The following is a 23,987-nucleotide window of genomic DNA, read 5'->3' on the forward strand; positions in this document are numbered from 1 at the left end:
GGGTTCATCCTTCAGAAAGCAGAAGAGTGAGAAGTCACCCCCACAGCACCTGCTTGGTCCACACCCCGCCCCAGCACAGACGCCTGGCGCTGTTGGCTTTGGGTCCGTCTCCAGGGATGTTCTGTACGTCCACAAGCGAGCGGGCATGTGTCTGTCCGCTGGCTCATTTGTGGATTTCGCCCCTTCTCACCTCGGTGATGACACCGCAGGCACGCCACCCTGGGTGTGCTCCTCCAGGGTTTTTACACTGAGAACTTCCTCCTGCCACCACTAACATCTCTCCATCTCCAGACTCTTCTTCTGTGTGCCTGTGTTTGTTCAAAAAACAAAGTAGGTTACCATATGTACTCTCATAGAACCTGCCTTTCACACGTAACTGAAACAACTCGTTGTAGGGAAGTCCTGGTCCATCCACAGTTGTTTCCCTGGGATAAGTTCCTAGAAGTGGGAGCAACATACCAAAGATCGTGCACATGTTCAAGGTTTTTGGTTTTTACTAACAACGTGCTGCACAGTTTGTATAAATAACATTTCCACCAGGAACATGCAGAGGTCCCCCTACCCCCCGCTCTTTGGGGCAGCACTGGCTGACGCCACGTTTCTCAGTATCTTTCTGGAAGTACCAAAAACACGGACTTTCTCAAAGGACACAGGCACTTACATCATGAGAATGTTTATCTGTAAGACCAAGACGTAGCCTTTGAAATCCTCCAAGAAGACTAGCTTTCCATGACGCAGGCCAGTTTGGTCACCGTTCACACACCAGACACTGGAAAAGACCCAGGCTCAGTCTCCGCGCCCGAGGGGCCCGGTGACGTGGCGGAGGGTGCCCTCCCGTGGGGACTGACGGTGCTGACTTAGCTCCTTGTGTTACAGTCACACCGCCTCACGCGACGGTCAAGACAGCAACTGTAAACTGTCTGCACGTGCGTTGTGTTTTTAACTCCCCGAGGGTTGACTGCAGTTCCCCCGTTCAATGTAGAGCGTTTCCATCATTTATAGCAAGGTGAATCAGAATCCATCAGACCTAGAGGAAATACCGTTTGAAACCATCCCTGATGGCCTGGCCATCTGCAGAGCCAGCCTTCCTCACTTTGCCGGGAGGCCAGGTGACCACTTCCAAGCACACATCTCTGAAACCCGAGAGTTTGTGAGACGTACCTGTCTGGTCTGCCTGCAGTGCCTTAGGCAACTTGAACAATTTCGCTCTCATCTCAAACGGCAGAACAAATGCAATTTAAGCTTTATTATCCTATCATAAAGGTGCTTTGAAGGACCAGTCTTGAAAGTACATTTTAGGACAAGCCTCAGCAGTAAGCGTTTCACTTACTGTGTCCTTTTATTTAGCTGTGTAATTTCCCATGGACAAACTTGAGTTTCTATCAGAGCACCATCCCACCATGTGTAATGACCGCCTGGCTTCCCGCAGGCGGTTCGAGCCCCACCCTGGCTCTTCCAGGCTCCGTGTGCTCCTCGTCTCAGTCTGCCCTCTCTGCCAATGAGACTTGAGGCTAAAGCATCTTCTGTCTGAATCTCCAGCATCTTTTTGGAAAGGAAGGATGCGGACAGTCAGAGTAGAAAGAGCAGCTGCCCTTGAATCCAAGTCCCTGGTTCTGTCTCTAGTTGTGTGCGTTGGGCAGGTCATTTCCTCACCTGGTGAGGGTGGGGGATGGAGGACTGAAAACCGCCTGCCCCACGGAGGTCTCCGGGCGGAGAAGGGTGCGTTCACTGTCAGCGCTTGATTCTCTGTGAAGTGTTGTTCAGACTCCTGTCATCACGCTTGTCGCCGAGAACATGTGAAGCCAGTTTAAAATCTTTTTTCCTTAAACACTATTTCAGATACATCAAAAGGGTCTCCCTAAGTTGGAAAACGTTAGCACTTCACTCGCCTTCAGAAGTCAGGCATAGCCATTGCATTTAGAGGGAAGTACGTGGTGTGTGCAGATTTCACGTGAAGGAACCGTGGTGAGGACGTCCTGTCTTCATTCTTTGTGTTAGATGGAAAGTGAAAGAACGAGCAGGATGGGCCGGGGTGAGGTCAGGAGACAGCAGTACAAGCCTGCAGGTTCCTGACTGTCAGGGCAGTACTGATGCCCTTCACCTCCCAAAGACGCGTCCCAGCGGGTTGCTGGGCTTCACAAGTGGTCCAGTAGCACCCTAGGGGGGATCCTGTCTGATTGTCAAATGGAAGGTCACCATGTAAGGGGCTGTTGGGCGCCTGCTGACATCAGGGTCACTACACACAGCGTGACGGTCGGGTGTCCATGTCCACAGGCACTCCAAAGTCCGGCAGAAGAGCGAGATGGACATCGTGGTGAGTGAAGACCTGAACGGGGCCGTGAAGTTCTCCAGCTCGCTGCCGCACCCCAACAACCTCAACAGGTATGGCCCCGGCCCCCCTCCTCCTCCTCCTCCTGTCCTGCCTTTCTAAAGCTGGAGGTCAGGCCGACGTCCCCGGCAGCTGTGACCCCCGGTCCTGCCATCGTCCGTCTGGGTCTTAGCACGCCATCCCCACCCTGCCCATCTGGAGTCACCTCCTCGGCTCCCAACATCGCTTGCCGCCCTCCTCACCCGTGGTGGCTCTGCCTTGCCCGCGTCTGGTCTTGCAGGGGGTTTATCTCCTGGTCAGCCATAAGCCTCTGAAGGGTAGGGAATTGCCCCTTGTTGCTCTTTGCCCGTCCTCCTGAAGCCCAGCACTGTGTTTTTGTCAACAAATAAACCTTTGCATTTTGAACAGCATAGCGGTCTGGTCTCAGAGCCAGAATATGAGCCGTCAGGTCCTCTTACCAGAACCGGGAGATGGTTCGGAAGACAGCAGCCTGCAGCCCCGTGGCTGAGGCGCGGCTCAGAGTTTCCATGAGTCTTTGGAGGACGGGGAGGGGGTCCCCTGTGGAGGAGCTGGGCTGGAACTTCCCGGAAGGATCTGGACCGATAGGCAGGGCGGGTGGGTGAAGAGGAAGGCTCTTCAAGGGGGAAAGACTTGGGGGCGGCCAGGGAGATGCAGCGGGTAGCGATGTTGGCCTCTGGAGGGCTTCTGTCGGGGGGCAGGGAGGAGTGCTGGGGGTGCCCAGCAGTGCGGCATGGACCCCTCAGATGCTTTCCAGGGAGCGACTGACAACGTGGATCGAATCTACGATGCGGGAGGGGGCTGCTCAGCACCTGGAAAGCTGCCTGGAGGGTCTCGCACGGCCCTCTGCCCAGAGGCCCCCGACGGGAGTGTGTTTGCACAGATCTGGTGGGGGCGAGGGGGTCGAGCCCCCAAGCGATTCATCTTGTTAGGGGAAGGCTTACCCTTCCTCAGGGTGATTCAGCCTCAGGGATCACTTTAGCCCCATTGTGTGATGGTCACGTGGAGCGTGAGAAGCATATGTGCTTTTCAGTCCCCACGTGCGCCGAGAAGCTGGTGCTGGGCCTCACGCACATGCAGGCACACACGTGGGACGGGAAGCTGGTGTTGGGCCTCGCACGCACGCACATGCACACACATACATGGGATGGGAAGCTGGTGCTGGGCCTCACGCACATGCACACACATGGGACGGGAAGCTGGTGCTGGGCCTTACACATGCATGCGCGTGCACATGCACGCACACACATGGGACGGGAAGCTAGTGTTGGGCCTCGCACACACGCACATGCACGCACACACGTGGGATGGGAAGCTGGTGCTGGACTTCACACACGTGTGTACATGTGGGATGGAAAGCTGGTGCTGGGCCTCACGCACATGCACGCACACACATGGAACGGGAAGCTGGTGCTGGGCCTCACGCACATGCATGCACACACATGGGGCGGGAATCTGGTTCTGGGCCTCGCACACGCACATGCACGCACACACGTGGGTGGGAAGCTGGTGCTGGGCCTTGCACACGCATGTGGGCACACGCACATGGGATGGGAAGCTGGTGCTGGGCCTTGCACACGCGCGTGGGCACACGCACACGGGATGGGAACCTGGTGCTGGGCCTTGCACACGCACGTGGGCACACACACATGGGATGGGAAGCTGGTGCTGGGCCTTGCACACGCACGTGGGTGCACACACAGGCGGGAAGCTGGTGCTGGGCCTTGCACACGCGCGTGGGCACACACATGGGATGGGAAGCTGGTGCTGGGCCTCGCACGCGCATGTGGGCGCACACACATGGGATGGGAAGCTGGTGCTGGGCCTTGCACACGCGCGTGGGCACACATGGGATGGGAAGCTGGTGCTGGGCCTCGCACGCGCATGTGGGCGCACACACATGGGATGGGAAGCTGGTGCTGGGCTTTGCACATGCGCATGCATGCACACACATGGGACAGGAAGCTGGCGCTGGGCCTTGTACACGCGCGTGGGTGCACACACATGGGATGGGAAGCTGGTGCTGGGCCTTGCACGCACATGTGGGCACACACACATGGGATGGGAAGCTGGTGCTGGGCCTTGCACACGCGCGTGGGCACACACACATGGGATGGGAAGCTGGTGCTGGGCCTTGCACGCACATGTGGGCACACACACATGGGATGGGAAGCTGGTGCTGGACCTTGCACACGCGCATGCATGTGCACACATGGGACAGGAAGCTGGCGCTGGGCCTTGTACACGCACGTGGGTGCACACACATGGGATGGGAAGCTGGTGCTGGGCCTTGCACGCACGCACATGCACACACACACATGGGATGGGAAGCTGGTGCTGGGCCTCATGCACATGCACACACATGGGACAGGAAGCTGGTGCTGGGCCTTACACATGCATGTGCGCGCACATGCACGCACACACATGGGCGGGAAGCTGGTGCTGGGCCTTACACATGCATGCGCGCGCACATGCACGCACACACATGGGACGGGAAGCTAGTGTTGGGCCTCGCACGCACGCACATGCACGCACACACGTGGGATGGGAAGCTGGTGCTAGACTTCACACACGTGTGTACATGTGGGATGGAAAGCTGGTGCTGGGCCTCACGCACCTGCACGCACACACGTGGGTGGGAAGCTGGTGCTGGGCCTTGCACACGCGCGTGGGTGCACACACAGGCGGGAAGCTGGCGCTGGGCCTTGCACATGCGCGTGGGCACACACACATGGGATGGGAAGCTGGTGCTGGGCCTTGCACACACGCATGCATGGACACACATGGGACAGGAAGCTGGCGCTGGGCCTTGTACACACACGTGGGTGCACACACATGGGATGGGAAGCTGGTGCTGGGCCTTGCACACGCGCGTGGGCACACATGGGATGGGAAGCTGGTGCTGGGCCTTGCACACGCATGTGGGCACACACACATGGGATGGGAAGCTGGTGCTGGGCCTTGCACACACGCGTGGGCACACACACATGGGATGGGAAGCTGGTGCTGGGCCTTGCACATGCATGTGGGCACACACATATGGGATGGGAAGCTGGTGCTGGGCCTTGCACGCACGCACATGCACACACACACATGGGATGGGAAGCTGGTGCTGGGCCTCACGCACATGCACACACATGGGACGGGAAGCTGGTGCTGGGCCTTACACATGCATGTGCGCGCACATGCACGCACACACATGGGGCGGGAAGCTGGTGCTGGGCCTTACACATGCATGCGCGCGCACATGCACACACACACATGGGACGGGAAGCTAGTGTTGGGCCTCGCACGCACGCACATGCACGCACACACGTGGGATGGGAAGCTGGTGCTGGACTTCACACACGTGTGTACATGTGGGATGGAAAGCTGGTGCTGGGCTTCACGCACATGCACGCACACACGTGGGGCGGGAATCTGGTTCTGGGCCTCGCACACGCACATGCACGCACACACCTGGGTGGGAAGCTGGTGCTGGGCCTTGCACACGCGCATGGGTGCACACACAGGCGGGAAGCTGGCGCTGGGCCTTGCACACGCGCGTGGGCACACACACATGGGATGGGAAGCTGGTGCTGGGCCTTGCACACACGCATGCATGTACACACATGGGACAGGAAGCTGGCGCTGGGCCTTGTACACACGCGTGGGTGCACACACATGGGATGGGAAGCTGGTGCTGGGCCTTGCACGCGTGCGTACACATGTGACAGGAAGCTGGCGCTGGGCCTTGTACACGCGTGTGGGTGCACACACATGGGATGGGAAGCTGGTGCTGGGCCTTGCACGCGTGCGTACACGTGGGACAGGAAGCTGGCGCTGGGCCTTGCACACGTGCGTGGGCACACACACACACCCCCGCCCTCTCTCAGCGTCCTGGCCCAGCGGCTGGAGAAGTGGCTTCAGCTGATGCTGATGTGGCATCCGCGCCAGAGGGGCACCGACCCCGTCTACGGGCCCAACGGCTGCTTCAAGGCTCTGGACGACATCTTGAACTTGAAGGTGAGCCTGCGCCCGGTCCGCCCCAGGCCGTGGGCCCCCTGACCCCTGTGAGGGTGTGATGGGACCCTTGCTGACTGACGGGTCATGAGGCGCTCACCGGGGATGCACAGGAGGGGAGAGACCCCGGCCTGCAGACCCAGGCGGGGCTCCCGAGAGGCCGGGCCAGCAGGCAGCCATCCCCGCCGAGCAGTGTCTCCCGTGGCCCTCCCGTGACCCCCCCGTGACCCCCGGGTTGTTGCAGCTGCTTCACGTCCTGAACATGGTCACAGGCACCATGCACACGTACCCTGTGACCGAGGACGAGAGCCTGCAGAGTCTGAAGGCGCGCATCCGCCAGGACACCGGCATCCTCGAGGACGACCAGGAGCTGCTGCAGGAGGCGGGGCTGGCCCTGATCCCCGACAAGCCCGCCGCGCAGTGCCTCTCGGACGGCAAGGTGAGCCCGGCCTCCTGCGGGCACCGGGCGGCCCGCCAGCCACACCACCGGGCAGCGCCTGCCCGTTCCGAGGTGGGAACACGAGATCCCACGGGCTTGGTGGGAGACACAGGTCGCCCCACACTTTACCTGTTCCTTCCAGACCACTGGGCATGCCTTTTGCCCTTGCTGCCAAAGCGATGCTTCATTCTTCCACATCACCCGGAACTGTTTCTGACCCCCCGACATGTGCAGTACCATGCTGACCGCTGCACAAAATGAGCTGCAAAGTTAACACAGGGGAAGAGGAATTGGACAGTAAAGGAGGTGGCAGGCATCTGAGTTACACAATAAAGACGGGATAGAGCAGAGTGTACTACGCTGTAGATGAGGTGTGCATTCAGGTAGTAAGCATAAAGGGCACAGCCAAGGACAGCAGAGGCCAGAGGTGCTGGGAGAGGCCTGGTGGGCGCCTGGCACATCCTGGCCCAGGATGCTCTGTAGTCTCCCCCATTTCTTGGGGGAGACGGTGGGGTGGGGGCCGCGAGACCTCATTTTGCCTCTGGTCCCTTTGCAGCTGAACGAGGGCCGCACGCTGGACATGGACCTCGTTTTCCTCTTTGACAACAGCAGGGTCGTCTATGAAAGCCAGGTCTCCCCACAGCCCCAGCCTGAAAGCGTCAGCTGCATCCGTAAGCACGGCCTGTTCTTTTAAAAATGGATCCCTTACAGCTCTCAGGACAGAGCTAGGGGGAGAGCCTTGGCCACGGGAGGGGTCCCCCAAGCAGGCGAGTCCACCCGGTCCTCAGACAGCCATCTTCAGTCGCACATGCAAGGAGCAGCCCCGCCAGAGGCAGGACAGGATGTCTTCAGCTAATTTCAGCCTCATCTAAACAGAGGACAGAGAAGATGGCCCACGGGCCGTTGACCTTGAATCGCAAAACCATTTTATTTTTGAAGTTGTCTTTGTATGTTAGTAATTAATACACACACGTGATACCAAAAGGCACAATAGAATCATACAGTGAAGAGTAAGCCCCTGCGTGTCCCCAGTTTCCCAGGGAAGACTGCTGCCAGGCTCCTGGGTCTTCCTTCCAGGGTATTCTGTGCTTCTGTAAATTTGGATGTGTGTGTGTACAGCGGGGTGCAAAAGTGAGCAACACCCAACACCCAAGCAGGCCCAACACCCAAGGCGGTTGTGTAACAGCTGAGCCAGCGGGCTCCGGGGGCGGGGTGCCTGCGTCCACCGCAGGCACTGCGCCCTGACCGTCGCCTGTGTTTCCGTTCAGTGCAAGAGCCCAAGAGGAACCTCCCGTTCTTCCAGCTGCGGAAGGTGTGGGGCCAGGTCTGGCACAGCATCCAGGCACTGAAGGAAGACTGCAGCCGCCTGCAGCAGGGCCAGCGCGCAGCCATGTAGGTGCCCAGAGCGCCTGGTGGCCCGGCCGCGGGGCGGGGCCTGGGGTCGGCCGTCGTCGGGAGGGGCAGGAGGGAGACACTGCTCTGGACGGGCGGGAAGCCGTCGGTGGGCGGGATGGTGTGGTCCGTGCGGAGCAGGGGTGTGGACGGGGCGGGGGGCTGGCCCGGCTCCACTGTGGGTCGGCCACCGTGCCGGGCCGGGCCGACTCCTTCCCTGGGTTGTGGCTGGTCTGGGTTCCTTTGCGTGGCACTTCACCTAATTCCGGTCTCGGAGCAGAGCCTCACCCATCACCACGGGCCAGTAAATTGTCGTGAGGGTTATAAGTGGCTGCTCTGGTTATGATTATACTAATTATAGCAGGGGCCTGCCAAGGTGTTGGAGGCTGCTTTTATTACTGTCCGGGAAGTGGTACCTGGATCCCAAAGACGCCCGTGGTGTGTCTCTTGGGGGGCCCTGCAGGATGAATCTGCTGCGGAACAACAGCTGTCTGTCCAAGATGAAGAACTCGATGGCTTCCATGTCCCAGCAGCTCAAGGCCAAGCTGGACTTCTTTAAGACCAGCATCCAGATTGACCTGGAGAAGTACAGGGAGCAGACAGAGTTTGGGATCAGTGAGTGCGTCCTTTGCAATCAGTCTGGAGAGACCATTAAACTCTTCTTTCTCAAGTGTTTTTTTGTTCTCTTATAGTGGAGTTCCTTTTTACTTTCTTGGTTTTGGGGTGTTTTCATTTTGTGTTTTTTTCTTCCCTCCATGTTTTTCCTCCAGCATCAGACAAGCTGCTGCTAGCCTGGAGGGAAATGGAGCAGGCCGTGGAGCTCTGCGGACGGGTAGGAGGCCCCCTGGGGTCCCCAGCCCGGCCAAGGGCACCCCCATCCCTGCCATCTTTCTCCTTTCTCACTGAGCGCTCAGTCCAGTTTCTGTGTCGAAAATCACATTTTCCTTGCCAAGGCTCTCTACCCTCAGCTAGCACGTACTGGCAGGAGGCGGGGTTGCCTTGCAGAGGTCCCCAGTGTGGCCAGTCCGGGAGCCACACAGAGTCAGGCTTACGACGTGACGTGTCGCGGGGAGTGCAGACCTCTTCCTGCGAGAAGGGCCCTTGGCTAAAGGAGTAGCACTCGGTCATGTCAGAAGTTGCCCTGACCTCCTCCTCGGGACACTGAACCCATAGGAAGGAACGGGTCTGAAGGGGCAAGTCTGAGGGCTATGAATCAAACGCCACTGAACAGTGTTGGTCATGAGGCTGGGGAGGCGGAGTGCCCCGGTGGACCTCACTCAGAAGCCTGGGCTCCAAGGCCTTTTCCTGGATGTTTCCACCATCTGCCCGGTGAACTCAGGCAGGGAGCCTCCCCTCCATGTCGTAGCGTCTGTTTCTGTAAATCGGTGCCGATGTGTCTCGTTCGAGGTGGGTGACCCCTTGTTCAGGCACAGGGACGCGAGCCACCACTCCACACCCACCCCCGTCCCCCCGATCTCTGTCCTCGTGGGTGTAACCCCTGAGATCAAGGATGAGTTAGGAGAGGGGAGCGTGCCCCGGCTGGTCTCCACCCCGGGGCCAGGCCAGGTCCTCTCCGGCCCCATCACATCTCGCTCTAGTCTGCAGTGGGGGAGAATGCAGCGTGGGGCCAGGGTGACCTGCCCCAGGGCCACAGAGCTGGCGGGTGGCAGGCCCAGGTCCCAGCTGCGGACTCCCAAGTCCGTGTCCCTTCTAGCTGGGCAGCTAAAGGTCCATGGAGAGGCCCGAGGGCTCCCCTGAGAGCCCAGCGTCCCAGGAGTCCCTGGCCGATTCGGCTGGCCTCAGAGCAGCTCTGTCTCCAGGAGAACGAGGTGAAGCACTTGGTGGAGCGGATGATGGCCCTACAGACGGACATCGTGGACCTGCAGCGCAGCCCCATGGGCCGGAAGCAGGGTGGCACGCTGGACGACCTGTGAGTGTGTGCATGCGTCTGTGCGGGGCAGGCAGGCTGTTTAAGTGTGGGTCCGCTGGAGCGCGCCCTCCCGTGCAGCCCGGCCCCGGGGAAGCCCTCTTGGCACGTCTGGAAGATGACCCCAGGCAGACCTCCGTCTGTCTGAGCCTCACCTGATGCAGAAAAGCCATCTGACCTCACAGTTGTGGGGAGCAGTTCAGATAAGGCCCCGAGCCATGGTTCGTGAGCTCCAAAGCATCAGGTCAGACGCCTGGCTACCCAGCATACCCCAACCCGGGCACGGCCCAAGAAGCAGGAAGTAGGAAGGGAAGGAGCTGGGCAAGTCTTAGAAGGTAGGACCTTGACTCTTCATTTGAGTCCTGATCAGGACTTGGCCTCAGCTCCAGGGACACCCCCCCCGCCCCCCCCGCTGGGCAGAATAACCCCTACTGGCATCCTGGGAGCAGATGGGGGCACCAGGAGAGCCTCCTTGGGGCTCAGCCAGGCCTCTGATGCATCTGCCAGGACTCTTAGGACCGGAAGCTCTGATTATTTGTAGCCTGTATTTTGTCAAGTTATTCAGCGTTTTATTTTACTCTGGTTTTCAAACAAAAGCCAACTCCTGAAAATGTCAGCCCATCTCACTGTGTCTTAGGGCCCCAGGGAGGGCATGTCTTCTCCTGGCTTGAGTTTCAGGGGCCACGTTCTCTGAACTCAGGACCCGCACCTCTGAACTGCAGGGGCCAGGTGGATGGGGAATCCTGAGGGACAGAGGGGGCTTCTGTCCTGAGGACTCTCAGGAAGTCTCAGCAGTGAGCTTTGAGTTGGAGTTTCGACAGTGAGCCGGGCTTCCCTGTGTCGTGGGCTTCGCCCGTGATGTCCCCAGGAAGCATCCTTTCCTCCAGCCGGGACATGCTGCCCGCCTGGCTTCTAGAAGTCGGTGATGCTGCCGGAAGTGGCTCTGGTGCTCCAGGTGAGTTCATTAGCCTCTGGCACTGACGGATCCGCTGCCTCTTGTGTTTCAGAGAAGAGCAGGCGCGGGAGCTTTACCGCAGGCTGAGGGAGAAACCGAGAGGTGAGTGGGCCGCCTTCCGGGTCCCCCGCTGCCCGGCACCGGGCCGGCCCCCCACAGACCGTGTGGCTCCGTCCCGCTTTGCAGACCAGCGGACTGACGGCGACAGCCAGGAAATGGTGCGGCTGCTTCTGCAGGCAATCCAAGGCTTTGAGAAGAAAGTGCGAGTGATTTATACGCAGCTCAGGTATCAGGCTGCCGTCCCCTCCCCTGGGCCCCAAAGGCGCTCCCGCCCGAAGCAGCCGAGCAGAGTCCTCCCCCCCGGGGCCCGCGTCCTGCTCCCCACTGACCCAGGCGCGCTGGAGCTCATTGCGCTTGGTCTTCACAGTAAGACCGTGGTCTGCAAGCAGAAGGCCCTGGAGCTGCTGCCCAAGGTGGAGGAGGTGGTCAGCCTGATGAGCGAGGACGAGAAGACGGTGGTGCGGCTGCAGGAGAAGCGGCAGAAGGAGCTCTGGAACCTGCTGAAGATCGCATGTGTGAGTGAGCCCCGGCAGGCCCGTCCTGGAGGCGGCAGGGTCGGCGTCCACGTGTCAGCTGAGCCGAGCCCCCTCGGGAGGCTCGAGGGCAGAATCCCTTCTCGCCACTTCTCAGAGGCCACTGGCTCCAGCACTCCTTGGCTCGTGGCAGCATCACTCCAGTCTCTGCCTCTGACTCCGTGCGGCCTCCTTCTCTACGTCTCTCTCTCTCTCTTTCTAAAACTTGTTTCTTTTTGGGGGCACTGGGTCTTTGTTGCAGCCCGCGCACTTTCTCTAGTTGCGGTGAGCGGGGGCTATTCTCGAGTTGGCAGCGCGCAGGCTTCTCACTGTGGCGGCTTCTCTGGTTGCAGAGCACAGGCTCTAGGGTGCGCGGGCTTAGCCGCTCCACTGCACGTGGAATCTTTCTGGACCAGGGATCAAACCCGTGTCCCCTGCATAGGCAGGCGGACTCTCCTCCACTGTACCACCAAGGAAGTCCTCTTCTGCGTCTCTTGTAAAAACACTTGTTCCAGGGTCTAGGTCCCACCCAGATAGTCCAGAGCGATCTCATCAAAGGATCCTTAGCTACATCTGCAAAGATCCTTTTTCCAAACGAGGTCACACCCCGGGTTCCTGGAGACCTGCATTCAGCCCCCGCGGGGCGTGCCTGCGGGGCCCTGAGCCAGGCCTGTGGTGCGTAGTGCTCAGCCCGCTCTGCGTGCGCCCACCATCCCGAGGTGGCTGTGATCCCCCTGTGTGCTGCTCAGAGAGAAACCACAGCGCAGAAGAAAGCCCAGGACAGAGATGGGAGAAGAGCCGAGAAAAGCTTGGAAGCGAGCTGGCTGGACAGAGCCCGGCGCGCAGGCGGCAGGGAGGCTGTGGCTGTGGACGCTGACAGCAGAGCCGCTCGGCCACGGGCCGGGGGAGGCCCGCTGCCTCAGGAGCACCGGCTGCCGTGGCCCAGGAGTCAGAACACCTCGGCCCCGTCTGTTCCCCAGGTGGCGCACATCCCAGGAAGTCACCTAGGATCTCCGTGTGTTTGTCTTTTCCTTGGGAAGAGTAAACGCACCTTCCTTCTCGTTTCCTTGTAAGGGTTTGTTAAGCAATCCAGCTAATGAAGTAGAAGCCTCAGGGCCTGCCTTGGTGGTTCAGTGGTAGAGAATCCACCTTCCAATGTAGGGGTCGAGGGTTCGTTCACTGGTCGGGAAACCAGGATCCCACATGCCACAGGGCAACTAAGCCCTCACGCCACAACCAGAGAAGCCTGTGACAGCAGTCAAGAGCCTGCAGAGCCAAAAAACCAAAATTAAATGGCCAATGGTTGATTAAAAAAAAAAAGAAATAGAACCCTCAAATCTCTCTGTATTTAGAATCCAAAAAACTTAAATGGCCAATGGTTGATTTAAAAAAAAAGAAGAAGAAATAAAACCCTCACATCTCTCTGTATTTAGAACCCTTAATCAAAAAAGTTACACCTGCAGATGCAGAAGCAGTTTCTAAGCCAAAATGCAAACCATCAGACAGCGATGTTGCCTGATTTGTGCAGGAAGAGCAAGTGTCTCATGGCCAGGCGGCTCATGAGAAAACCTCCTGTCGTGAAAGCAAAGTTTCAGTCATCCCTAAGCCTCCAGACCACTGACTGTCTTTCTGGTTTTGCCCTCTAGAGCAAGGTCCGGGGTCCCGTCAGTGGAAGCCCGGACAGCATGAACGCCTCCCGCCTGAGTCACCCTGGCCAGCTGATGTCTCAGCACTGCACGGCTTCCGACAGCTTGTCCGAGGCTGCCAAGAAGAGGTCAGTCCTCATCCGTGGCGCCCAGTGCCGAAGTCCAGGGCACGTTGGGAGGTCATGGGCACAGAAGCACGGGTCTCTTGTCACCCGCATCACCCATCCGTAGCTCCATGTGCGCCCGTTGGCATCTGTACCCTGTGTCGGGCGCGGTGGAGGTGGACGTGGTGTGTTGCTCGCAGAGCTGCTTGAGACCTGCTCAGACACATATCCTTATCTGAGGCTGGGTTGCTCTCACTGGCTGGGAACCTTCTGTCCAGCGCTGACCAGTCCCGTGCTGTCCCCTCGTCCGTCCATCACTATCTGCTCATAGAAGCAGGTCCCCAGGTGTCCGCTGGTCAGCGCACCCCAGTCACGCATTGCTGGTCCCTCCTGTGGTCCCTCCCCACCACCACGCCGTTCACCCCTCCCCACCCTGCCAGCTGCGCACTCCCCTGCTGCAGAGCTGGGCGTGCAGCCTCAGAGCCCTTCCTGTGAGGTTTTCCCTCCCTGTCTACTGCCCATTGCTACCCCAGGCCCCCTCTGGTCAAATTCGTCTTCATGGGGGACCGTTTTGATCGAGTTATTCTTCTGGATATTCAGGGACCAGCCATGGCGGCCCGCTGCCTTGGGGCCAAGGCTGGGCCTTTTCCAGCCTCCAAGTGTCCTCTCCAGGCTCACCCCCACTCCCAAGCAGCTCCTGGCTCTGCCTGGGGGTCTTGGAGCCTGGTCCAGACCAGCAGCATGAGTGGGTTCTGGGCTCTCGCTGGACGTGCAGGTTCGGGATTGGCAGCCCTGGGTAACCAGGCCGGGCTGACACCCCTGCATCCTGGAGTCCCGGGTCCCCAGCTCTGCTGACACCCTGCCTCCCACCCCCTCCGCGGCGCAGACAGACACGCACAGATCGCCGTCTCCTGAGACTCCCATGTGGTTTCTTGTTTCTGGTTCAGTCTCACGCCCATTTCTTCAGAGCCATCCCTTGCTGGGCCCCAGGCACTGGAGACGGTTAAGATCGATTCCTAAGGGAAATCTACAGGCTAGAAAGTAGACTCGATTGCTGAGGGAGGGGAGTGACTGACAACAGGTACAGGGTTTCCTCTTGGGTGATGCAAACAGTCGAGAACTAGACCTCTGCGGTGGTTGCACGACGCTGTAAGTGCACTAGAAGTATGTAGTCGTGCACCTCAAACGGGTGAATTTTATGGTTTGTGAGTCTATCTCAGTAAAGCTGTTTTCAAAAAGTCCTGTTCCCGTACTCTGGGGAGTTTGTAGCCTGTACTGTTGTGGATTTTTTTTTTTTTTCTCTTTCTCTTTTTGGCCTCTTGGCTTGCAGAATGCATTTCCCTGAGCAGGGACTGAACCTGGGCCCTCGGCAGTGAAAGTGGCAGAGTCGTAACCACTGGGCCACCAGAGGATTCCCCGTGTCAGATTCCTAATTCTCTCCCCAGCTTCCAGTTAGCTCCCTGAGGGTGGTAACCAGGTCCGGGGCCTCTGGGGCTGGTGTCCCAGCCTGGTGCCTGGTCAGTGGCCGGTGGCCGAGTCTGGGCTCTGCTCCTCCCACCAGCGCCCCCTTTGCGGTGAGAGGAGGAACTGCGGGGCCTTTCCTGCTGGGTTTGTCCCGTTCCTCCAGGAGATCCTCAAAGCGCTGGGTAAGGCGTCTTGGGGGCGCAGGCTGCCGTCTGTCTGCCCACATCCTGGAGCCGAAGTTAGAACAGGACAGGTGGCTTGCTTTGCTCTCGCTTTTCTCTGCCACGGCCTGTTCTCAGGACGTGTGCGTTTCTTCCCGTAGAGATGGTGAGACGTGTGCGTTTCTCATCATAGGAGAGGCGAGAGGGCAGCAGATGAGTCAGTTGCTAGAACACTGCTCCCAGTCTCAGAGAGCTGAGGACGCCGGCGGAAGTCTCGTGGTCTGTAGGTCTTTGTCTGTTTCAAAAACTGTGACACAGGTGATCTGGGAGAGATTTTCAGATTGTGGCAGTTTAGAGAGAACCTAAGAGATCTCTTCGGTTGTGAACTTTTTCATCAGGCCAGACCTGTGCTTTCTCACTTCATGAATGGCGATGCTCACGGCTGGCTTTGAGCTTCTGTGACAGCGCTCAAGAAGACAGAGGAAATCGCCGAGGCCGTGTCATATATTTTAAGACACTCAGTATCAGAGTAATCGTTTAATTTTTGAAATCTTTCCAGAAGCCCTTTAGCATATCTGTACACAGTAATCTATTACTTTTGAGAAGTTCACACTGACCGTGTTCTAATAATCCAATCGTTCTCTGCAGTGAAGACCTGGTGGCCGAAGCGCACACCCTTTGCGCCCAGCTGGAGAACGCCCTGCAGGACACCATGAAGGAGCAGGACCAGAGTCTGCGGGTAACAGCCCACGGGGACCCCCGCTGCGCCACACCTTTCCTTTTCCGCAGCCAACGAGAAGCTGAGAGAGAGGCGACGCCTTGCCGCCTTGATCTCGGTGTACACTTGGGATTTTCTGGTACATCCTTTTTATTCATCCTGATAGCAGGGCTGACGGCTGTTGAACGAGGACAGGTACCTCTCGTGCTCTGTCTCCTCTCATCCTCACCACGCTTGGTCCTTACGAGGCAGGTCGCATCCCCGTGGGAAGGCCTCTCTCCCACTCTTCCTTCCGTGTGGTTGCTGGGCATGCACATAGGAGGTGCAGTGCTGGGCTCCAGGGACAAAGCCATCACCACCCCATCTCTCAGGGACTCGGAGCTTAGGAACTCAGCAAGACTAGCTCTAGGGAAGCTGATCTAAAGAAAAATGAGTCCAGGTGCAGAGACATCGAGGCAAAGCTGAACTTGCTGAGAGGATGCTTGATCATCCGCTTGGGTCTTTTAATGGCCATTTCCTGCCAATACAGTCTCGGTTTGGGGAGACTGGAACTTCTTGGTTTGGGGAAGGATTGGAGGGATCACTACCAGTGGTGATCACCTCTTTATTTCTTCAAGTGTCCTTCTCCGGATTGGGGCTTTCTGTGTCTCCTTCTTGCTGCTCTTCCTCCTCTGGGCCCTATATGTTTTGATCCCTGCACTGCCTGTTTGCTTCTGCTGGAGGAAAAGGAAGTCTGGCCGGGCGGTTCCACCTGGTGAGGCTGGAGGTGGAGAGCTGAGATGAGCCCTGGGCACCTGGGTGTGCAGTGAGCATAGGTCAGTGCTGTGAGCTGTAGGAATAACACTTAAATTGCCTGGCCAGAGTCTCAGGGGCTCCATGCCCGTCTGAAGATAGGCTCCTGCGTGGTCTTGAAGACACAGCTCTGGCTCTGGGGTCCCTTACAGAAACTCAACTGTCTCAATGAAAGGCTCTTGCCTTCCTTCTAAATCATGCTGGTTGCCTCCCGAAGAAGAAAACCTTGTGCCAGGGTGGCTGCAGAGTTGTTAACGTGCCCGTTGACTTTCAGTCTCTAGACTGGAGCTGGTTGCATTCGGAGGAGGAGGAACAGCAGAGCCTGGAGCGGGCCTCGTGACGGTGGGCGGCCCTGGCCGTGATGGGCCGCCTGGCCCCAAGCCCCAGCGTCATCGCATCCGGCGTCCTCGGCACCCAGATGGAGATTGCGCTCCTCCAGCAGCCGTGACGGTCACCGTGGACCAAAGGCGTGGCCCTCCGTGGGCACGGCCAGCAGCTCGTCCACTCGCCGGATTTCCTCTGCTGCAGAGGCCCAGCGGACGTGGATGCAGGGGGGCAGCATGTAGGAGATGCTGCCGGGGCCACCACTGCCCCCGCATGGGGAGAGGAGTGCTCCAGACACAGTGGCCACACCCAGCTGGCTCCCAGGACGAAGTCTGAGCGGCGCTCAGTGCCGGCTGCCTCCTCCTGACCCCTCCTGCTCTCCAGAGGAGGCCTGTCTTCATGGCTCACGGTTCATCTGGATCTGGCTTCTCTTGCGCAGACCTCGAAACCGTGGATCCTGCCCTGCCCCATCCTCCTTCCTCCTGTGATCTCACTGCTGCTAACGTTTGTCCTTCCACCTGCGACCTGCAGCCAGGCTGCGGTCCTTCCAGCCAGCATGACTGTCTGGAGCCAGGAGGGAACAGCATCTCCCTTCCTGCAGGTCCCAAAGAGTCCCTGGGAGTGAGCTGCCTTGGAGAAGAAGGAAAGAAGGAATGGGTGTCTGTCACCCACGAGCCTGCTGACCCCCTGTGCCCACAGCCCTGCCCCGTGTGCGGCCATGGGGGGACGGGGGAGGTCCCGCCCCTCCTATCCTCTCGCGGTGTTATTTAGTGAATTATTTAAAAAACAGATTCTCTATTTTGGAACATGACTCAGATCTCACTATTTTTGTAATACCTCTGGTTAGGACTTAACAAACTCAAAACCCAACTGCGATGGAACGTTTGAAGAAATCGAGCGGTGCCAGAGCCCACACTGTGTCTCTGTCGTCTCACAAAAGCTTCTCCTCCGTGTAACAGAAGGGCTGCATGGTGAGCTCGGGTGATCCCGAGCAGGCAGGTGTGGTTGGAGAAGAAAGCCAGACGAGAAGAGTTTCACAGAGTGCCTTCTGTGGAGGCGGTACCGTGGGTTCCATGTAAAGGACGTTTGGGGAACAGCGGTTCCCCAAACCTCTTAGAGATTTAAGTGCCTCTTAGAGATTCACATTGTGCACTGGTTTACTGAAGGATCTGAAAGTCCCGTGATAATAAACTGGCTTCATTCTGCCTAAATCCACTGTTTTCCCAACTCGCTTGATGATAACACCTTTTATTTTCCTGCCATGTGCATGTAACATTGATGTAACTCCCAAAGAACTAGAGTGTGATAAAGCATGATTTTGGAAACACTGGTGAAGAACACAGTGGGAATTTAGACCGGAATGGTAGGCTGGGATGGGGTCAGATCAGGGAGGGAATGACTGTCAGGGGCCGATTTCAATGGCAGTTGGAAGTCACTGAAGAATTCTGAGTAAGAAACCATCACCAAAGTTCGTGCTTCAAAAGAGTAACATGGGGGCTTCCCTGGTGGTGCAGGGGTTAAGAATCCGCCTTCCACTGCAGGAGACATGAGTTCGATCCCTGGTCGAGGAACTAAGATCCCACACGCCAGGGGGCAGCTAAGCCCACACACCACAACTAGAGAGACCGCAGGGGAAGATCCAGCATGCAGCAACTAAGACCCAATGCAGCCAAATAAATAAATAGAAAATTTTAAATACAAAAATGATAAAAGAGTAATATAACTCGAAAATGCTAATAGGTTGAAAAAAATGAAAACCCTGGAGGTTGGACTCCTACTTCCAGAAAGTGGAGCAGATGTACTTCCCCACCTTCTAGTACAGCTGAGACCCTGGGATGTTATTTACAAACAAAGAAGACTCTGAAAGATAGTGAGAAGGATGCAGAGCAGCGGGGACCTTGGCCCTGAGCGGTCACACGCAGTGAGCTCCCCGGGAACTCCTCTTGCCCCCACGTGTCCCTGGCGGGTGCTGGAAACAGCAGCCAATGACACCAACAGAGACGCTGCTCTCCAGCTCTGGTAGCTTCCTCGGTCTGCTATAACAGACCACCACAAACTTCATGGCTTAACACACCCTTATTCTCACAGGTCTGGAGGCCGGAAGTCTGAAATCAAGTTTTCCAAAGTCTCTAGGGGTGATTCTGTTCCTTGCTTCCTCCAGCTTCTGGTGAATCCAGGAGATCCTTGACTTGTGGCCGCATCTCTGCCTCTGTGGTCATATTGCCACCACTTTTTCTGTCTCAAATCTCTCCTGTGTGCGTTGTAGAAAAACCTTTGTGATCAAATGCAGGGCTGATCTGGATAATCCAGGATAAGTGTCTCTATTCAAGACCCTTACTTTGATCACGTTTCGCAATATAAGGCAATATTTATAGATTCTGGGGATTCGGATGTGGATATTTCTTCCTGGGGGCCATCATTGAACCCATCTAGCCCCTCCCCAAAATTCATGGTATCAAGGATGACTTAAAAAAGAGAAGAGCAAAATAAAAGCAAGCAGAATGAACAAAGCAATAAAGATGGGAGCAGAAATCAAAGACATTGACAAATAGGAAAACAATATGATCGATAAATGAGCTGATTCTTTTGATAAGTTCAAAGAGGGAAGACACAAGTGATCAATATCAGGAATAAAACACAATGAAATTACTGATGTTGCAAATATCAAAAGAATAGTACAGGAATACTATGAACAACTATGCATATAAATATAACTTAGAATAAATGAATCAATTACTTGAAAAATACAACCTACACAACTCAACAAATTTGAAATAATATGAATAGCATTATAGCTATGAAATGAATTGAATTTATAATTTAAAAACCCCTGAAAAAGAGCTCTGGCCCAAATGGTTACATTGGAAAGTTCTACCAATGAAAAAATGAACACTTATTCTGCACTATCTCTTCCAGAAAATAGAATTCGGAGGAAGTATACCTACCTCCCAATTCATTTTTTGAAGGCATTAACATGGTACCAAAGTAGACAAAAACAGTACAGAAAATGAAAACACATAAAGATGCAAAAATCCTTAACAGAATAGTAATGAAAAATCAGCAGTGTTATAACCCGTGACCAAGTGTGGGTTTTTTTGGTGGATGTGAAGCTGGTTCAATATTTGGAAATCCATCAATGTAATCACACAGTAAGAGGCTAAAGAAGAAATATCAGATAATCATATCAATTGATGCAGAAAATCTCAGGACAGTATTCAATACCCATTCAAGATAAAAGTCTCAGAAAAATAGAACTAGCAGGAAACGTCAACTGAATGAGTAGCATGTACAAAAAACCAACAACTACCACTGTACTTAATGGTGAAAGACTGATTGCTTTCCCCTTCCAATTCAAATAAAGCAGGGATATCCTCTCTTACTTCTGTTATTTAACATAGTACTAGAGGTGTTAGCACAATAAGGCAAGAGAAAGAAATAAAAGACATAGGGATTGGAAGTGAGATAAAACTGTCCTTATTTGCAGATGGCATGATGGTTTATGTTGTTTTTCAATCGCTCAGTTGTATCCAACTCTTTGCAACCCCATGGACTGCAGCACGCCAGGGTTCCCTGCCCTTCAATGTCTCCCAGAGCTTGCTCAAACTCATGTCCATTGAGTCTGTGAGGCCATCCAGCCGTCTCATCCTCTGTCACGTACTGGTACTCCTGTCCTCAATCTTTCCCAGTGTCAGGGTCTTTTCCAGTGAGTCAGCTCTTCACATCAGGTGACCCAAGTATCTGAGCTTTAGCTTCAGCATCAGTCCTTCCAATAAATATTCAGGGTTGATTTCCTTTAGGATGGACTGGTTTGATTTCCTTGCTGACAAGGGACTCTCAAGAGTCTCCTCCAACACCGCAGTTCAAAAGCATCAATTCTTTGGCACTCAGCTTTTTTTATAGTCCAACTCTCACATCCCTGCATGACTGCTGGAAAAACCATAGCTTTGACTATATGGATCTTTGTCGGCAAAGTGATGTCTCTGCTTTTCAATCCTCTGTCTAGGTTTGTTGTAACTTTTCTTCCAAGGAGCAAGCGTCTTAATTTCATGGCTGCAGTCACCATTTGCAGTCATTCTGGAGCCCAAGAAAATAATGTCTGTTGTTGTTTCCATTGTTCCCCAATCTATTTGCCAGGTAGAAATTTCAAAGAATCTACAAAAGCTCTCCTAAAACTAAAGAGTAACAGGATACAAGATAAACATTCAAAATTCTATACTAGAAGAGCACATGAAACCCAAAATTAAAAATACACTAGCATTTATAATTAACCCCAAACCAAATTAATACTTAGACGTACTGGTATCCAACATCCAAATAGCTCATATACCTCGATATGTATATTTTTTAAAAAAGCAACCTGATTAAAACATGGGTAGAAGACCTGAAGAGAAATTTTTCCAAAAAGGAAATGCAGAGAGCCAACAGGCACATGAAAAGATGCTCAGCTAATCATCAGAGAAATGCAAACCAAAACCACGGTGCGATATCACCTCACATCTGTCAGAGTGGCTGTCATCAAAAAGAACACAAGTGACAAATGTTGGCAAGTGTGTGGAGGAGAGGGAAGTCCAGTACACTGTTGGTGGGAACGTGAATTGGTACAGCCACTATGGAAAAGTATGGAGGCTTTTCAGAAAAACGGAAAATAGTACTACCATATGACCCAGCAATTCCACTGCTGGGTATATATAAGAAAAAAAAAAAAAAACACTAATTACAAAAAGTACATATGCATCTCAGTGTTCATAGCAGCATTATTTGTGACGGTCAAGATATGGAAACAACATAAATGTCCATCAACAGATACACGGGTAGAGAAAATGTGGTATATATCCAATGGAATACTGTAAAAAAAGAATGGAATTTTGCCACTGGTAGCAACCTGGATGGGCTCGGAAGACATTATGCCAAGTGAGATAAGTCAGAGGAAAATACAGCGTGATGTGACTTAGATGTGGAATCTACAAAGTACAACACACCTGTGACTGTAACGAAAAAGAAATAGGGTCACAGACACAGAGAACTCACTAGTGGCTACAGTGGGGACAGGGAAGCCAGGAGGGACAGCATTGGGGAGAGGAGTACACACGACCGGTGTAAGACGGGCTCAGGGCTGTATTGTACACACAGGGAATGTAGCCCGCATTTTGTAGTAACTATAAATGGAGTGTAACCTTTAACATTGTAAAAAAATAATAATAAAAATAGATCCCAAGAACCTCCCCCCCCAAAAAAAAAACTAGGTGTAAACCTAACAAAACATGTGTAGGACTTGTATGCTGAAAACTGTAAAAATGAGGATGAAGTAATCCAAAGGACTAAATAAATGAAATATGATTGAGAAATAGCATGTTCATGGATTGGATGACCTAGTGATTTAAAGTATCAGTTCTTCCCATGTTAATAATCAGGCTGAATAATTTCTATCAAAATCCAAACAATACTTTTTGTAGGTATAGGCAAGATCATTCTAAAATTAGAATGATTTTAGTTTAGGAGCTAAAATAATTGTGAAAGAGAAGAGTGAACTGGAAGTAATGACACTACCCACTGTCAAGACATTATAGTCAGGATTGTGATGTTAGATAAATGGACACATCATAGATCAATTGAGTAGAATAGAGGGCCAAGAAATAGCCCCACACAAGTACACAGCTGATTTTTATTTTTTATTGTTTAATTTTTATTCTTTTTTTGGACACAGCTGATTTTTTTTTTTTCAGTTATTTTTATTAGTTGGAGGCTAATTACTTCGCAACATTGCAGTGGGTTTTGTCATACATTGACATGAATCAGCCATGGAGTTACATGTATTCCCCATCCCGATCCCCCCTCCCACCTCCCTCTCCACCCGATTCCCCTGGGTCCTCCCAGTGCACCAGGCCCGAGCACCTGTCTCATGCATCCCACCTGGGCCGGTGGTCTGTTTCACCATAGATAATATACATGCTGTTCTCTCGAAACATCCCACCCTCGCCTTCTCCCACAGAGTCCAAAAGTCTGTTCTGTACATCTGTGTCTCTTACAAAGGTGCAAGAGTAACTCAATGGAGAAAGGACAGTCTTCTGTTTGTTTATTTGTTTGTTTTAGCCATACCACACACCTTGCAGGATCTTAGTTCCCTGACCAGGGATTAAATCCCAGGCCACGATAGTGAGAGGCAAATCCTAACCCCTGGAACACCAGGGAATCCTGAAAGATAGTCTTTTTTAACAAATAGTTGTATTTCCATTAGCAAAAAAGAAAAAGATCATAAAGTTAAGTATAAAATGTGAAACTATAAACCTGATGAGAAAAATACATAAAATTTTCAGGGTGTCGAGCTTGGTGAAGTTTTCAGGCATTATATCAAAACTATGGTCCATAAAATTTTAAAAATCAATAAAGTAGACTCCATCAAAATTGAGAACTTTTCCTCTGTGAAAGATACTTAAGGGAATGAAAAGCTATAGACTTGGAGAATATATTTGCAACCCATATAGTTCACAAAAGATTCCTCTAGAATATATAAAGAATACTCAAAGTCATCTTTTTAAATTAACAATCTCATTAGAAAAGGGACAAAAGCCATGAGAGACATTTCACAAAAAACCAAATATATATACGCACACATGAATGGCAGTTATTTAAATAGATGTTCATCATAACTGGTTATTGCTGCTGCTGCTAAGTCACTTCAGTCGTGTCCGACTCTGTGCGACCCCATAGACGGCAGCCCACCAGGCTCCCCCGTCCCTGGGATTCTCCAGGCAAGAACACTGGAGTGGGTTGCCATTTCCTTCTCCAGGGCATGAAAGCGAAAAGTGAAAGTGAAGTCATTGAGTTGTGTCCGAATCTTAGCGACCCCATGGACTGCAGTCTACCAGGCTCCTCCGTCCATGGGATTGTCCAGGCGAGAGTGCTGGAGTGGGGTGCCATTGCCTTCTCCAAACTGGTCACTAGAGAAATGCAAATTAAAGTGATTCATGATAAGATATTATCACTTATCAAAATGGCTAACTTAAAAAATAGTGACAATGCGACGTGAACCCGTAGGAAACAGAGTCACTCATACATTGCTCATGGCATGTGAACCCGTCCTCTGACATGGTTTGGCAGTTTCTTAGGAAAAACTAAATGGACACCATATGACTCAGCAATCACT

The 23,987-nt window shown here is 54.0% G+C and overlaps 1 protein-coding gene across 2 annotated transcripts in view; it reads left to right on the forward strand.

The window, feature by feature from the left end:
• Window positions 1–18,054, forward strand: part of IKBKB (inhibitor of nuclear factor kappa B kinase subunit beta) — a 51,738-nt gene extending 33,684 nt beyond the window's left edge. For both annotated transcript variants that reach the window (XM_061134870.1, XM_061134871.1), the window contains exons 9-22: window positions 2,275–2,382; window positions 6,223–6,352; window positions 6,594–6,788; window positions 7,345–7,459; window positions 8,057–8,180; window positions 8,644–8,795; window positions 8,951–9,012; window positions 10,001–10,110; window positions 11,115–11,164; window positions 11,249–11,348; window positions 11,490–11,637; window positions 13,281–13,408; window positions 15,658–15,748; window positions 16,794–18,054. In XM_061134870.1, coding sequence (XP_060990853.1) covers window positions 2,275–2,382; window positions 6,223–6,352; window positions 6,594–6,788; window positions 7,345–7,459; window positions 8,057–8,180; window positions 8,644–8,795; window positions 8,951–9,012; window positions 10,001–10,110; window positions 11,115–11,164; window positions 11,249–11,348; window positions 11,490–11,637; window positions 13,281–13,408; window positions 15,658–15,748; window positions 16,794–16,859 — 1,579 coding nt within the window. In that variant the 3' untranslated portion in view covers window positions 16,860–18,054. The remainder of the gene's footprint in view (window positions 1–2,274; window positions 2,383–6,222; window positions 6,353–6,593; window positions 6,789–7,344; window positions 7,460–8,056; window positions 8,181–8,643; window positions 8,796–8,950; window positions 9,013–10,000; window positions 10,111–11,114; window positions 11,165–11,248; window positions 11,349–11,489; window positions 11,638–13,280; window positions 13,409–15,657; window positions 15,749–16,793) is intronic.
• Window positions 18,055–23,987: the final 5,933 nt, after the last annotated feature.

This window comes from Dama dama, chromosome 32, assembly GCF_033118175.1.
Source record: "Dama dama isolate Ldn47 chromosome 32, ASM3311817v1, whole genome shotgun sequence".
In the NCBI taxonomy this organism is placed as follows: domain Eukaryota; kingdom Metazoa; phylum Chordata; class Mammalia; order Artiodactyla; family Cervidae; genus Dama; species Dama dama.